At 41.6% G+C, this 17517-nt stretch overlaps 1 protein-coding gene across 1 annotated transcript; it reads right to left on the minus strand.

Annotated features, from left to right (window-relative positions):
• Positions 1-3137: 3137 nt before the first annotated feature.
• On the minus strand, positions 3138-16988 carry CSUI_001980 (adenylosuccinate lyase). The gene is made up of 13 exons (XM_068062183.1): positions 15568-16988; positions 14388-14473; positions 13374-13611; positions 12706-12864; positions 11764-11964; positions 11250-11333; positions 10052-10186; positions 8940-9159; positions 8150-8248; positions 7389-7535; positions 6286-6436; positions 5100-5218; positions 3138-4974 (listed from the first exon to the last, which is right to left on the minus strand). Exons 1-13 carry the CDS (start codon positions 15965-15967, stop codon positions 4785-4787), a joined length of 2229 nt encoding a protein of 742 aa, XP_067925844.1. The 5' UTR covers positions 15968-16988; the 3' UTR covers positions 3138-4784.
• Between the last annotated feature and the right edge of the window lie 529 nt (positions 16989-17517).

Consider the following 17517-nt stretch of genomic DNA (forward strand, 5'->3'; position numbering starts at 1 on the left):
TGTCGTACCCCATACACCTCAGAGGTAGAAGAAGAAGAAGAAACTGATGTCGTACTCCCCTTAGGCAAAGTGAGTCGGGGCGTCTCTACAGACATGAGGGGAGAAGTGAGAGGGGAGAGATCCCTCAGTCACTCCTTGTACGGATGAGAGGTAGATCAAGATAAAGAAATAGATAGATGAAAGATAGATCGATAGATAGGCTAAAGTAGATAGGTGCACGCAGACCTCACTGGCACCTTGAAAGAAACTTTACATACTAGTACATATGTATGTATATATGTATGTATGTGTGAGAATGTGTTTTATGTCTATGTATGGGACTGGTCTTTGTACGTACGCGGAAGGAAGAAAGAAAGGAAATAAAACCGAGAGATCTCTGCTGTGTATTCATCTGTTGGGAAAGTAGGGGAGGCTTTTCTTTCTCGTTTGAAGTAGGGAAAAGAGAACGTGTTCTTTTCTTTCTCTTTTTCTATCGAAAAGTCGCCAGAAGAAGATGATCATCCGATGTCTAGACACCCGCTTGGCTGGCTGGAGTTGTAGACACGTGTCAATAGCTAAGTCAGCAGTAGGACAAGAAGGAATGTAAGCCACGCCCTCTCCCTATCACTGATTTGATCCACCTCCGACCAATGCTAGGAGAAGGGAGAGAGAAGCCTTTCTGCTTATGCCCTTCTCCTATGGAACTCATCGCATCTATCTCCTTGGCAAAACTTTCACCCAGTTTTCTGTAAGTTCTATCATTGTGATGGAACGTCTCGACCTGTGCCAGGCAGGTCATAAACACAGGGAGAGAGAGAGAGGGAGGGAGAGACAAGAAGAAGAAAGAAAGATAGGAGATAGAAGGAGAAAAGATCATTCTCCTCGTGATGAGAAGGTGCCAGCTCTCTATGTATGTATCTATCTTTCGATCAGTGGGCGTCTTCTTTCTCAGCCTCATATCTCTCTCTCTCTCTCTCGAGATTCCTCACTCCTTTCTGTATGAAGTATCTAGATACATCGTTGCGAGCTACAGAATCGAAAGAGCCCTTTCACTTCTTCTTCTTTCTTTCTTGAAGAAGAATCTTGAAGACACTGGCTGTAGAGGAGTCGGAAGGTATTCTTTTGAATGAATCTCTTCCCCCATCTGGTCGAACCCATTCCTCAGTCATTGCCAGATCCAGGTGTATGTACACTTCACGACTATCAGTGAACTCATAACATGATGTAACACCAAAAGAAAGAGGAAAGAAAAAAAGAAAGAAAGGAATCATCGCATAATCAAAGAAGAAGAAGACCTATAGCTGGATAAATCACATACCCCCCCAAGACGACCACATTAGGAGTGTCTCTGAGAGAAAGAACGATCATAACAACGTCTGCTTCAGTCGTTTCAACCTCGAGAGAAGAAGGAGATCTTTTCTATCTAAAACGAAAAAAAGAAAACTAGCAATGGACTAGCGACTTCTCAGTCATGCATGCGATGGAGAAGCAATCGATTCGATGCCGAACGTCATCCTTATTCATTACTTACGACGCCCTTCAACTCCTATATCATCTATCTTTTGGTCGACCTATCTTCAATCCCTCTCTCCATTTCGTCATCTATCTGCCTATCTTCAATCTGGCTACCTACGTTTATCTTCATCTTTAATCTATCTGTATCTCTCTGTTTGTCTCTCTATTTCGTCATATGCCCTCTCATTTCTCTTTCTCCGTGCGTTTGTTTCGCGGCCTAGAGTCGTAGGTGTAGGAGGAGGTCTACTGCTGTCTTTCTTCCACAGCAGTCATCCCCCCCACCTTTCAGGAATCTAGTGGTCTTCGTTTTTCTTTTCTTCTGTCTCCCTCTCCTGTAATAGAGACATCTGTCTCCTCCACATCTATATGGCTCAATTCATATCATAGTGTTGGAGATCTCTCGCACTACGTCCCTCCTCCTCCGTCCTTCTTACCGGAGAGTGTCGCAGTCTCTCTCTCTCTCTTTCCTCTCTCTCTATACATATCTGAATACATGCATTCACAGAGTGCAACCCCACTCCCTCTCTAGATATATATATATAGTTAGATAGATACATCTACATATATATGTGTTTATATATATATATATAAACGCTTATATGTATATGTATGTGTATGTATATCTATGTATATATATGATGTGGATATCGAGAGTGCGAGCCTCCTGTCTGTCTTTCCACTAGCAACGAAATGTGTTTGTCCTTCCTTCACTTCCTCTCTCTTTTCCTTTCCTCTAAGTCTTTTCTTTCTGTCCTCTCAAGACAGAAAACTTGAGGCGTCTGCTGCTCTTACCTAGAGAAACTGCTTGTATGACTACAACTCCTACCCCTGCTGGGCTAGGGAGGGTGGGGAGATAGATGTACGAAGAGAAGAAAGAAAGCCAACAAACACAGAGAAAGGATAAAAGGAAACAAGAAGGTCATCGTCGTCGATCTCTAGATCATTATATAATGAACTTACAGCTACACTATCTTTATTCTCCCCCCCCCCTTCTACTACTCCTACTACTAGTACACGAAGAAGAAAGCCGATAAGAATGATATCTCTCTCTCTCTCTATCAGAGAGGGGTGTTTCTTCAATATGATAGAGAGAAGGAAAGAAAGAAGAGAAGTCTTCTCTCTCTCTCTTTTGATATATCTCTTCGAAAGTTCTTGTCTTTCTTTCCTTCTTTCCTCCTTGGGCAATGTCTCTCTTGTGAAACAATTAGACTGCTTTCTCTTATTCACATGCACATACCATCCATATCAAGACATCTATATACGTCTTCGTACATCTACACATACAGACTGTCTCTCTCTCTCAGTTGGCGGTGGAATAGCTTCCTTCCTCTCACCTCCTCCTGTCTCGACCATCGAGCAGCAGGTCCTTCTACTCTCTCCAGACCAGCACATACACACGGACCCACAGCTAAAAATGAGTCTATACGATATATGTGTATACATATATATATATATATACGTTCATCCTCGACAAAGGGATTGTTTTCTATTCCGGCCGTCGTTCTTTCTTTCTTTCTTTCATTCTTTCTCTCTGTATGTAGGGAGATGTATTTATGTTTGCAGAGTCTCATCACCCGTCTGTCTTTACTAATACACGAAAGAAATCCGCGAACACACACGAGGAGTTTGAGAGAAGAAAAAGAAAAGAAGAGAAAAGGAAGAAGAAGAAGAGAGGAGGTAGAGGGGTGGCGGAGAAGAAGAGAGAAAAGAGAAAAAAACCCCGCACTCATCACGAAAAGAAAGAAAGAAAGAAAGAAAAAGAAAGTGAGAAAGAATTCAAGCAGTCGTCACCATTGAAAGAGAGAGAGAGAGAAAGGGATGCATAACGCCATCCATATTCGACTCATACATAACTTTTAAAGACATAGATACAGGAAGAAGAATAATCAACCTCCGTGCTAAACCTTCCTTCATCCTCTTTCTTTCTTTCTTGTTTCTCTTCTTTTGTTCCTGTGAAGGACACGAATCAATCCTCTTCTATTCCCTATCTTTCTATCTTTCTTCCCCCGTTTCTTCTTCTTCTTTTACGAGAATTGCCTCTTTATCTCTCACTCTCTTTTCTTCGTCTTCTTCTTTCAACTTTCCTCCATGCCTTCCCCCTCTCCTTTACTCAAGAAAGAAAGAAAAGATAAAGAAAAAAGAAGAAGAAGAACAAAAGAAGTCGTAAAGAGACTGTAGATGTTCCTATCTCTCACAGCAATCGCACAACACGATTCAAAAAGACACTTTCTCTCCCCCTCTCTTTCTTTCTCTCTTCTTTCTCAAGATATAACTTCTATCTAGAAGACTTAGCGTTAGTTGGCAGATATATCTCTCACTTATCACCCTGTAACTGTCTATCTATCTTCCCTGCTCTTAAATGAAGCCTTCTTAAAATTCGTCCTTCTCTTCTTCTAGGTCTTCTTCATTCCGCTTGTACTCACAGAGAGCTAGAAAAGAATTTCTCCCAGCAACAGACAGCAGCTCGATGCATGCATGCATGCATGCAGATCCATCCACCTCAGCCTCCCAAGACTCTCGGCTACGCTACCGAAAACGCAATACAGAGAGACTAAGAGATGATACACAGAGAGACAGAAAAGCGAGAATGAAAGAGAAGAAGAACAAAGAAAGAAGAAATGGAGAACGAAGAAGAAGAAGAAATACAAGAAGAAGAAGAAGCAACAACTACCTCGACTACTCCACTATCTTAATCTTCACTCTCCTCCTGATCTCTTCCTTCTCTTCTGTTCTCTCTCTTTCTTTCTTTGAAAAGAAGAAGAGAAAAGGAAGAAGGGTCAGGAGTTCTACCTCTTCTCATCTCGAGGGCTTGCTAGATCAAAAAGAAAACTTCTTGTTGTTGCTGCTGCTGCTGTGGCTATTCCATGGAAATGTAGAGGAAGAGGGGGAAGGACTGATCTGACTAATACATGAAAGAAAGACACCCAAAGTAATCGAAGAAGAAGAAAAAATAGAGCAATTTGACACCCCCCCCCCCAAGATTCTTCTTTCTCTTTCTCTTTCTCCTTCTCTTTCTTTCTCTTTTAGAAAAGACGAGAAGAGAGTCAATCTTAAACTCAAACATCTCTCTCTCTCTTCAATTCTCCCTCCTTTCTTTCTTTCTCTCTCTCTCTCGTGTTCTCTTGTCCTTCTCTTTCTCTTTTTCCTGTCCTTTCTTTGTTTCTTCTTCTTCTTCAGACTTCACTCTTCTTCTCTCTCGCCCCTCACCCTCTTTGACCGAAGAGAAAGATTTCGAAAGACCGAGAAGAGAAAGAGAGAGGGAAAGAGAGGGAAAGAGAGAAGATGGTTGCTTAGAACTTGCCGTCGAAGCCTTGAAATCCGGTAAGGAGAAAAGCAGGAAAGAAAGATTTCTTTTCAATTGTGGAGCACCAATTCCACGCAGACGTCAGTCGACCATCGATGCAACTCCCCGCATCGAAAAAGTTGTCCGCGCCACTCCCGTCAAACGCATGACGAAAGAAATCGCATAAAATTCTCTTCCTTCAAAACAAAAAGAAAGAAAGAGAGAGAAAGAAAGAGTGAGAAAGAAAGAAAGAGTGAGAAAGAAAGAAAGAGTGAGAAAGAAAGAGTGAGAAAGAGGTGTAGGTGCTGACTAGACTTCTTACCGTAGAGCATGTAGACCTCCGAACTGGTTGTCGAAGTAGTTTCTCATAGCAGGCTTCGATTCGTACACCTCCGGCAACTTCTCTAAACATAAGACTAACGGACCCAATATACGAGGAACCTTCACATAAACAGAGAGACAGAAAAAGGCAAAAAAGAAAGAGATATGAACATGCAAAAGAAGAAGAAGAAAAGGATCTATACAGCTGACGACGGTAGCCATGCGCTCCTATACATCAGCGCTCATATTACTATAGCTAGATCGATCTACAGTTGTATAGACGTTGCATAGATCGATATACACACATGAGTGTATGGGTATGTCTGTGGCGCATGTATGTCTTTGTATATATACACGTATGTCTCACTGGTCAGTCATGTTAAACATTCGTTTCTAGTGTGGATCCATCTCTATATGTTTCCTAGGCACCTCTTCTTCTTCCTCTTTTCCGTCGCATCTGCGAGGAGATGTCTACTACTCCATACATGACAGGATGAAAAACGACGAAAGCTAGATACAAAAGAAAAAGAAGAGACATGAGATACATATGGACCGAAGAGACACTTTGTCCCTGGCCTCCCCCCTCTCCCCACACTTCGACCTCAGGATGTCTCCTTCTTCTTCTCCTCACACGCCCCCCCCCCCTTCACTCCACTCACCTCCTTCCGTACGAAAGTCTACTATCTTCACTCTATCTATAGGCATATATATGCATATGTTGTATCTATCTATCTATGTATGTCTGTAAAGACATGTAGATCTTGGCTGACATCTGAGACATTGTGTGAGGGAGGTAGTGGATGGCGAAGAAATGTAGGAACTCCCCTATCGTACTCCCTCTATACAAAGACACACACACCTCTATCTACCTACATCATGTACATGCATGGGATTATGACGTACATCTAACTATCTATCTATCTTTGATCTATCTTTGATCTATCTTTAATCTATCTATCTTTGATCTATCTTTGATCTATCTATCTTTAATCTATCTACCTATCTATCTTTGCTTAAATCTATCTATCTATCTATCTCTATACGTTGACCACAAAGGAGAGACGAAGAAGAAAAGCACTTCTTCGAAAGATAAGAAAACGAATTACCTAGATGCCCACCACATACACTTTCATACATCTTCATATTCATGCATGCATGCATCTATAGATTTCTATGTGTTTTTTTACCTGTGTATATTTGTCGATAAACATAAGAGCGTTAGGTACATTATGATCGCCCAGATGGACAACCGAAGACCCTACCCACGACGTCGTTAGTCTTTGCACTCTCTCAAGAATCGTCCGCATCGCATTACTCACACGAGGGCAATCCTGGACTCTAAAAGATAATTCAAAAGAGATAAAGAAAAAAAGAAACATCAGAAAGAGATAGATTGAAGATAGATTATAGGGTAGATAGATAGCTATGGATTACAGAGAAGTAGCAGGTAGTGCATACATAGATTAGAGACAGATAGACAGATAAATAAATATATATGTGTATAAAGTACTCCTTCTCGACTTTGTTGTTTGAGGTGTATGTACACTAGGGTAGATAGGGAGAGCGGCAAGTGGTTCGTTCTTTTCACGCCGGATGGAATGGGGTGTATGTACACACACACGAACAGAAGAGTTGGGGTTCCCGAGTTGTCTATACATAGGAATCGACAGCAAACAGAGAAAGAATGAATGGATCGATGCTCTTCTTAGACTTTTTCTCTGAAGCAAGCAACCCGACGACTAGATGGAATCCACCACATACTAGTCGTCATTAGACTTCTATCGATCTAGCTGGCTAGCTAGACATCGATCTATCAATCTATCTAACCAGCCGGCATTCATGCTACGTATAGACACACAGGACTGTCATAGTGATACCACCATCTTGTCCTCACCCGGTGTATGTCCCCGTACACTGTAGATATGTATCTATATGAAGCTGATTCTTAGGATTTGGGTGTATATACAGAGAAGGAAAAACAACGTAAATACATAGGCCTCTTTAGCAAGATAGAGAGAGAGGGAGAAGATGGAAAGAAAAGATGTACACGTTTCTACCCCACATGACAAGAGGAATGCACAAACACGTCGTCTACGCGTCCTCCCTATCAGCTATGGTATACAAAGTCCTTTGACTAAGCCACACCCCGGATTGACTATGGATATAAATAGATAGATTAAAGATAGATAGATAGACAGATTGAAGATAAATAGATTAAAGATAGATAGGTTAATGACAGATAGACATGTCATAGCAGTAGTTGTGGTATGACGATACGCTTTAGGTGTACCTGTTAAGACCTTGTCCTGTATCTCTTAGGCGGTAGTAGTTGCCGGTATGGAGCATATCGGCTTCGGCCATTTGCCATAGGACGAACATATCCGAACAGACTTCTCTCCATAACGTTAGAGATTGCAAAACATACACAAACTGACGACTATTGATAAAGAAGGGAGACACGAAGAAGATGAAGATGAAGGAAGATCAGGATGAAGAGAAGAAGAAGGAATGGCCGTAGGAATGAGTGACGGTAGGAGACGGAGTAGCCGTAGGGGTGGTATGAGACGACCATTCGAAAAGAAGAGAAAGAAGAGACGCAAAAATAGAACAGAAGAGCAAGAGAAGAAAACATGAGAAAAGATGACAAGAAAGAAAGACAAGGAAAAGGGCGACAAAAAGAAAGATAGAGGCCCAACACAGAAACATGATAGATAGATAGATAGATTAAAGATAGATAGATAGATTAAAGATAAATAGATAGCTTAAAGGTAGATAGGCCGACCATAGAGATCCAGGGACCGGCTCACGAGGGACAGCAGGAAAGAAAGATATGCATGTACAGAGAAAGATACAGAGAGAGAGAGACGTGAGAGAAATGAGGTGAAGATATGAAGAGAAGGCAAAATAGAACACCTGTAGACATAGGTGGATAGATAGAAAAATGCAAGATAGATACATCAGCCCATGTATGTACGTACGTCTGCACATATGGTATGTAGGTATGATGAATGTATGTGACCTTCTCTCTCTCGTCTCGGCAAGGGCCTTTACCTGTGGGAATGTGTGAGGCGTGCACCTGCGCATCCGGAAGAGATAGCGAGAGAGTAGCCTTCCTCTGGCTCTCCTGGGTCAAAATACTGACGTAAGAATCTAAAGAAGAACACAAGAGAAAGAGAAAAAGAACGACAAACTCGAGAGAAGCCGACGCGAAGAAGACAAAGACATGCTCGTCTACGGAGGACAAATTCACGCACATACATCTTTTCCATAGACAGATACATAGGGCAAGACATATACACATAGAGATAGATGAGAATCTCTATAGGCAGATACGTGTATACTGTCGAGATCGCGGACTGAGAATTACCTTCTTATTGTTGTCTAACCTACGCAACCTGGGCATATGGCTAGTTTCTCGTATGAATGATAGACACGCCTACACACACACATCGATACATGCCTTTACATTTATCTATCGACATAGAGCACAGTAGTAGCTCCATTCATATTCCCCCCCCTACATACTAATACATTGATGCGTGAGACTTCCTAGGTACACATTCCTACAGGGATGCATGAAGACACGTAGAAATACCGGAAGCCAGAGAAAGAAAAGAAGATATACACATGCACATACATTCAATTCTACCATACTCTACGAAACCGAGAGAAAGACAGAACAAGAGAGCCCGAGAAGAGAACTGCAGCAGGCTGTATGTGTATGTCTACGGTGGGGGATCTCTCCTCCCTCCCTAGTATCGATTGTTCCTCCTGAGCATCGATTGTGTGGACTGGAAGAGACTCTTCCTTCTATTCCGAATAGAAAGCTTAGCCTACCCACCCAATCATTCGATCACAAGGCTCGCGATTGAAGCGAAGGTATGTATTATGATCTCCCAGAGAATAGAGGCATTGCTCTATCTCTTCAGGTGTCAAGACGTCCATATCGCTACCTCCTCCCTCGCCTGGACCGCCGCCAAGGCCTGCACATCTCCCTGAAGAAGACGAAAGCCCTCCCTCGTCGCTGCTGCAACTATCGGAGCGCTGAAAGAAAGATAAACCTAACAAAGAAAGAAAGAAAGAAAGAAATTATGAAAAAGGAGATGATAGAGAGGGCGAATAAGCAGGAAGGGGTTTCTGAGAGATGATGGAAGAGGGAGAAGAAGAAGAAGAAGGACCGTTAGATATGAGAGGCATGTTCTCCACGGAAATACGCAGGAAGATGAATGACCATGTAAAGAAGGAATATGAGACATATCCACATATATGCATATATATAGATATATGGATGTATGTCCTTATATATATGTGCACCCAGAAAGAGTCTGAGAAATACAGACAGCAACAGAAACATATATACAGGTGGAAGCACAAAAGCGATATATGCATATATGCATCTAGATACATAGAAGGTGTACAGGATATGCAAAAAGCGGGAAGTATCTATGTTGATCTTCTCATGAAGGTATACATTTATAGATATAGGCATAGATATAGACTCATAAGGAAATCTATGTGTGATAAGGATTCTCCTGTGAAGCCATCTGAATGGGGGAGAAGAAGAAACTCTTTCTTTTCTTTCGCTTTTTCTATCAACCGCTAAAAGAGGATGAGACGTGGCATCTCTCCTCGCAATTCCAAAGACTTCTCGTCAATACAAAGACACATACAGATATACAGAGATATAGATAGATAGATAGATACAGATAGAACCATATGGCTATAGATACACATGTAGAAACATGTGTATCTATAGCCATATGGGGGTGCTACACGAAAGAACACACGCAATAAGAATGCCTATCTATCTATCTGTCTTTAATCTATCTATCTCTTTATCTCTCTAACTGAGATGAGAACATATGTATATATATGTATGTCTATAAATGGGTGAATCTCCGTATATAAGGCGTCGCTGTATTAAGATTGCGTTGAATTTCTTGTTCTACTTACGTAGACCGAAGAATCCTGGCGAGGATTTTTGTGTTTCTTTCCCTGCATATTTCCTAGCTAAAGTTTTGACGGCATTTTGCTTCTCTTTAATCTCCTTCTGAATCTGATGCCGACTCTTCCCTTCGGGCATGATCTCTTAAAGAAGAACAGAGACAACCGAGACAGAGACAGAGAGACAGAAAGAGAAATTCATTCCTCGAGCAATCCGAAGAAGACACATCAGCAAGCACACATGAAAGAGAAAAGGACGAAACATCCCTAAAAACGTACAGACACATAACTATACACATCTATCCACATATACATTAATATGTATATCTATATCTATATGTATGCACATGTATATAGGCGAAGACGAAAACATACTTGAATCATACGAGACATAGATACAGACGTGTGTATATTTATGTATATATATCTATGTATACAGATGTTGTACACAAGGACATGCCCCCGAGGGTTTGGGTCTATTTATATATGCCTGTATGGCCTTGCGCATGCACTTTTAAGGAATAGGAATGTGTTCATGAAGTGTATTGAGATATGAAGGGATGCATAGTGGGAGTGTATATACACTGCAGTCTCAGTAAACACATGTTGCTGCTGCGATAAACCAAGAAGAAGAGAGCAAGATTCGTGAGGAACATCTATGGAAAATCTTCATTCTCTTTATTTCTCTATCTTTCTCAACCCTCACTTCCTTGCCATACATGGAAATACAGACATACTCATACATACATGTACATACACAGAAACAGATACTCGTACATATACATACATACACATATATATATACACACATATACATATGCATCCGTATACACACATACTAATGCACATGCGCAGATATGTATATAGAAAGGGCGAAATTGAGAGAGAGATAGATGAACATCTCTAATACAAACACGCACATAACCCAGCTGTAGTAGTAGTAGTGGTAGTAGTTTTAAAGTAGTCTTGCCCTTAGCTACTATCCACCCTCTTACGACTACTCCTACTACTACTACTGCTCTTCCTGCTTTGTGAAGAGTGTAGAGAGAGAGTTCAGACAGGTGTGTAATAGATAAGAAACTCGGGCTAAACTGGAGAGCAAGAGAAAGAAGAGGAAAGAGAGGAAAGAAGAAATACCAAGAGGAAGAAGGAAGAAGAGCAGGTAGTCATCATGAGGAGTAGGAGGAGGGTGGTAGTGGAGCCTTACCCATAGTGGCTATTCGCACGAGAGGATCTTTCAAGAGCTCCAGCCCATTCTTCTTTGTTATGAGCAAAGAATACACTGTATTCACTAAGAAAGAAAGAAAGAAAGGACAAAAGAAAGATACATGGAGAAAGGGCCAAGACAGAAAGAGAACAAGAAGGAAAGAGAGGAAGAGAGAGAAACAAGGGAGAAGAGAGAGGAAAAGCACGAGAGAAAGAAAAAGAAACAAAGGGGAAGAAGTAGGAGGTGTGGGAAGAGATTTGCTTACAGAAGAGCCTCCCTCCTCGCGACGAAAGAAAACTCTAAATACGTCATCGCTTCGTCAAAGAGATATAGAGACACAAGAGATAAGCGTACACCCATAGATTAAGAAAAAGATCTATCGATACTTCCATCTCCTATAGGGATATATATAAATATATACAAACATGAAGATACGTAACTAAAGATAGATAATAGACTGATGGAAGAGATAGATTAAAGATAGATTGAAGATAGATAGGTAGGTCGTATTTACCTGGTATAACACAGTCGAATTGTAGTAGCTGTTGGACTTCAGGTTTCTTTGCATCCATAAGGAGGTAGATAAGTTTCCCATAGGCACTCCTCATTCTCTCAGGGTTAAGAATTTTATATCTCCGCCCTATCTCAAAGACCGACTGAAAGAAGGCCCGATTCGAGACAAAATCGTGATCTCTCAAAAGTCGCTGCCCCTCCTCTAAAAAGAAAGAAAGAGTGAGAAAGAGTGAGAAAGAGAATCGAGATAGCAATAGAGAAGAAGAAGCAACGGAAGAAGGCTTCGTAAGAGAGAAAGATACACAGGGACAGAAATAAGAAAAGAGAATTGAAACGCAGAGGAGAGGAAGAAGAAGAAGATGGAGAAGAGAGAAAGATAGAGAGACACACGCAGAGAGAGGAAGATAAATCGACACACTAGCTAGCAACAAAGAAGGTGAAAAGAAACTAAAACGCCAAAGGGAGAAGAAGATCTAGATATGACCTATCTATCTATCTACCGCCTATCTATTTATCGCCTCTCGATACAGCCTAATCTGACTTATCTTCTACGCACATATACAGAAACTTGTACATCTTTCAATCCATCTATACATCTCTAGGAATAAACCATGAGTAAGTATGTATAGATAGATAGATTAAAGATAGATTAAAGATAGATAGATTAAAGATAGATAGATTAAAGATAGATAGATAGATAGATTAAAGATAGATAGATAGATAGACGTAGACTTTGGTGTCAATAGGTATTGGGTATTGTCGGACCTTTTTCCCATAGATTCGAAGCGTGAAGACGGAAGCGACAAAGAAGAAAGAAAGGAAGAGAGAAAGACATAGAAAGCTAGAGAAAGAAAGAAAGAGTGAGAAGGAGTGAAACGTTGAAAAGAGAGAGAATGACGAGAGAGAGAGAAAGAGACAAGATGGGAAGCGTCTTTTATCTTACCATAGTTATGCGCAAGAGATAGACCAGAGAGAATGGCACAGACCTGTCTAATCTCTCGAGCTATACGGCGAGCCTTGTTACCTCCGCAGAGGATATCAATCTTATCTGTATATTCTGACACCTCCAACGTGCTCTCTAGCAAACGAAGAAAAACTCTCTCTACACACCCACATAAAGACAGACATATACACAACATTCGTAAATATAAAGAGATCCATTCATACAGACATATCCATACATCTTCATACACAGGCACACAGACATATTGAAGCTTCACTACCTCCACGTCAAGACATGCGTAGACCAACACTTGAATAAGCGAATTCGAGAGAAACCTCCCATCTCGCTTTACTTCTTTTCTTTCTTCTTTCTTTTTCTTCTTCCTTAGCTTACATACTCCACACGTTAACTAACAGAAGCAGCCCCAGGTAGACTTCGCTCTTTATGCAGGCAAAAAGAATAGAAACAATCGAAGAGATGCCAAAGATACACAGACCCAAGATAAATTAAAGATAGATTAAAGATAGATAGATACCTATCTGGATAGGTTTGCACATATCAAAGACATTTAGTTTGACTCATCTGTCCCTTCCAATACCTTCCCCTCATTCCTTCTTTCTCCTTCTTCTTCTTTCTCATGGGCTGTCTTGTGTTTCTATGTTTGATACCTTCAAATGATAGACGTAGAGGAACAAAGCGAGCGACGTGGAGAAAGTAATCAGGAGCGAGATGTTCTGCAGATCTGGACTTGCTATTCATCGTAAAGAGAGAAGCAGAGGCAGTCATAGCAGTGACTTTATCTAGATCAGATCCTCCTTTCCCTCCTCCTCCCACTAGGGCGTCTTCTTCAAACTGACAGGTCCCGTCACCTCCTCCTTGATCTGCAAGCCGCTGCTCTTCTGCTACCTTCGATGTAAACAAAAAGAGTGGGAAAGAAAGAGTGAGAAAGAAAGGAATGAGAGAGAAAGGAATGAGAAAGAAAGAGTGAGAAAGAAAGGAATGAGGAAAAAGATAGAAAGAAGCAGGAGAAATATATATTATTCGCTTAGAGATATACATATGTATATATCTATGTATTCGACGGCCTCGTATAGATACACGTCCATTCATTAATCGATCGATCTCTCTATGTAGATACAAATGAAGGAAAAGATCATCGCCACTACTCGAGTAGCTCCGTAACGAAAGACGAAGAAGAAAAATGAAGAGAGGAGAAGAAGACGAAGAAGAAAAAGAAAAAGAAAGAGAGAAAGAGAGGGATCGGAAGAATTGAATCAGCACCGGGTAAGGCCTATCTATGAGGAGGAGAACAGAACACGAAAGGGAAGAAGAAAAAAAGAAGAGAAGAGAGACACCTCTCCAGAGCGACACGGACAGATAGAGAAAAAGAGACATGTATCTACAAAGAAATGAATAGAAGAGAGAGAGAGAGAGACAGAGACATATATATATAAGAGAAAGAGAGTGTGTCTTCTAAAGCGACTTCTTTTCTCTTTATAACCCCCAAGAGAAGAAAGCTTACATCCTTCACATACACAGCCGACTAACGACGCCTTCTTTTCAAAGAGAAGAAGAAACATGAAAAAGAGAGAAGAGGTTCAAGAAGAAGATAAAGAAGAGGAGATCTTTTCTTCTTTTTCAAACTTCCTTCTTTCTTTCAGGGTATTTTGGTCTTTCTTTACCTTCCGAACATTTGCAGCGATGTCTCCGGCAACTGAATCGAGCACTGCATCTAAAGGATGCTGACGCTCACATACACGATCGACCACTGTACATACACCCGAAAAAGACACACCGGGAAGGGCAGAAGAGTGAGAGAGATGAGACGAGGTGGATGGAGTAAAACCTTCCTTCAAATATTCGGGAGCTATTCCTTCATCCAGAGCTCTTTCTTCGTCACGAGAAGGCAGAGTATCTCAGGACTCTTCCCGACCACACTTCAGGGGGAAGTTAGCGTAACAGAAAAAGAAAAAAAAAGAAAAAGATAAGAGTTAAGACAGAAAAGATAAGAAAGAAAGAAAGAAGTCCTCCACTCGGCATTTCTTCTTGTTTTCGCTTCAGAGGGATGCGCTCTCTCCTCCTATCATCTGTCCTTTTTCTTTCCAAAGGACTTCTTCTTCTTCACAGTTGATTCGTCTCCCATCGACTAAAAAAGAAGAGTGTGATATAAGAGAGAAGTAGTAGGCAGTCTTAAGTTATCTATTCTATCGATTTTGGACTCACAGGGAGAAGGAGAGAACAAGATAAGGCGCGAAGACACGAGAACAACTTTGCAGTATACAAAGCCATTCGCTATCCTTTCTCGTGTGCATGCACACATACAGATCGAGACCACACATACATACATATAGATATACATGTGGTAGATACCTAGGAAAACTCTGCGTAAAAGCAAGAGGGGGGAACGTTCCTTGTGAAAGGAGAAAGAAGAAGAGAGGAATAAAGTGATGGCATCTCTCACCTACTAGATAGATAGATAGATTAAAGATAGAAAGATAGATTAAAGATAGAAAGATAGATTAAAGATAGAAAGATAGATTAAAGATAGATAGATTAAAGATAGATCAATAGATACGCCTATCCTAAGTATAGTAGCGATAGTGGGAAGATCCACGATCTCTATGCTTAGTATGCTAGATGTATCTACCTAGTATTTACACACCTGTCGAGAAAGAGAAGACAGCATGCAGGTAAGCAAGAATAGAAGCTGAGGAAGAAAAAAAGAACAGGTCTAGAGTGCGAAGGGAGGAGGAGGTGGAGAAGCAGAAGTCTTTTCGAGTGAGAGAGAGAGAAGTGGGGCTAAGGCATGAGTAGTGAGAACCGTTTTAAAGAGAGAGAGTCGCCTATCTCTTTTGTCCTTACCTTTGAGAAGCTGTTGCTGGCTTAGATTACTCAAAATCGCAACTTGTTCTTCTGATAGATGCTGGAACTTTTTACTTAAGACTTGAGCTGAGATTTCCTCGTCATCTTCATCTTCCCCTTCATCTCCTCCTCCTCCCCCTAGACCTCCTCGGCTCCTTAAAAAACATGCGGCTTCAACGGCTGTCTCGATAGAACCTTCAAGAAAGCGGGACAAGTGATCGCCCCCATGGCGATAATAACCCCCTCCTACAGGTGCTCCAGAAGAAGAAGAAGGCCGACTACTAGTCGCTGAGGTACTACTACTACTACTGTTATGCTGGTGACTGCTTAAGCTAGTACTACTGCTGGTAGCGCTCCCTCCTCGCTCATCCCCGACACCCGGGGGATCGTAGAGCGTCATGATAGCGAGAGAGAGAAGAGATCGCGACGGAGACGAAAAGAGGAAAAAAGAAGAAGAGAAAGGCCAGCAAGAGAAGAGGAATGAAAGTTAGTAAAGAAGAATTGCAAACAAGATGCTTCTTGTTGATGGATGAAGGAAGGAAGGGAGGGCGGGAAGGAGGTCGTTGACGTACTGCATGCAAGTGAAAGAAGGAAGAAAGAGCAAAGGACTAAAAAGAGATGAAAATGACGGGCCAAGAGAAGATAACCAGGAAAAAGTCGTATGGAAACCCGATACAGGAGAAGAAATGGAAAAGGAGGGGAGTGAGGTGAGATGGTGGAGGAATTCTAGAAGAAAAAGCTTTCCCAGTTACAAACAAAGGATGGGAGGACGAACAAGAAAAGATGTAGAAAGACAAGAGAAATGAGAGGAATCCACTAAGACTTGAGAAATGAGGAGGGTTGGTTAGAGGATCGTCTTTTTACTCTCTTCTTGAGGAGGCTTCCCCGTGCCAGACAGCTTGCAGGGCCTACTCCAGGCAAGGGGAAGAAGGAAAAGCTTCCGGAACGTAATAAGAATGCTGGGAGAGGACAATGAAAGAGATGGAAGAGCTTCGACCCCAAAAAAAGGAAAGATGAGGTGAAAAAAGATAGAAAGAAAGCAGAAAAAGGGACGAGTCTCCCGAGCGGACAGTAAAAAAGAGAAGAGAAACGCGCGACGGCGCCTTTAGATATTTCCAAAGAAGAGAAACGAAGTTTAAGAAGCCGCAAGTGAGCTCCAGCAAGGATTCAGAGCTGCCAGAATGAATGAAAAACGAGAAAAGAAGGAAAGACAGAGTGAGTGAGTGAAAAGTCTGGAAGTCAAAACAAGAGCTGTTTTTCTACGGCCGAAAAGCAAAGTCTCTGTCTGGAGACCCCTGGAGTGAAAGACGAAGGAGTGTGAGTAACACGAGAAAAGAAGAGAAAAAAGTCTTGTTGTGAAATAGTAAAACGTGAAGAAAAGAGAGGAGAAAGTGGTAGAAAACGAAAAACAGAAACACAAGTCGTCGGCTAGTAGAAGAGTGGGGGGTGTTCTTTCTCTTCTACTACAACGTAGTAGTAGTAGCAGCAGTAGTACAACGAGGACCTCATGCGGATTCTTTTCCCGGGCAACCCAGTAGAGAAATGAAAAGATTCTTTCTTCAAAATGCCTTCACTCGATACCCTAGCATTTGTGAAAGAAGATTCTCACCATCGAAGAGTGTCTTAACAGAAGTAACATACGATAAGCCTGCGACTCTGGAAGTTGCAGACGGACGAGGTCATGACCATCCTTCCTCGGGCTCTCATCTCTCTTTACGTAAGACAACGAAGGTGAGGAGGTCTCCCTGTGTGTGTGTTTGGAGTCACGATGCAAGGGCTCGGGAAAACTTACAGAATTGTGAAGGCGAGAGCTACGAGTGATGTGATGTGCTATTTTAGAAAGTAGGAGGAGCAATTCTAAGGATCTTTATCGATTATGAAAGATGACATATAGATGTAGACGAGAAGGGATTTGTCTCCCGACCAACAGAGGGTACAAAGAGCGGGCAG

This window comes from Cystoisospora suis, assembly GCF_002600585.1.
Source record: "Cystoisospora suis strain Wien I chromosome Unknown contig_816, whole genome shotgun sequence".
In the NCBI taxonomy this organism is placed as follows: Eukaryota; Apicomplexa; class Conoidasida; order Eucoccidiorida; family Sarcocystidae; genus Cystoisospora; species Cystoisospora suis.

Excerpts from the sequence above, each read along its gene's own strand:
- CSUI_001980 (XM_068062183.1), bottom strand. The coding sequence starts at position 15,967 with ATGACGCTCTACGATCCCCCGGGTGTCGGGGATGAGCGAGGAGGGAGC. Across the intron at positions 12,865-13,373 it reads TCTACGTCTATCATTTGAAG|AGAGAGTTTTTCTTCGTTTG; the intron begins GTATCAAACATA and ends GTGGGTGTGTAG. Across the intron at positions 5,219-6,285 it reads TTATCGACAAATATACACAG|GTTCCTCGTATATTGGGTCC; the intron begins GTAAAAAAACAC and ends GTTTATGTGAAG.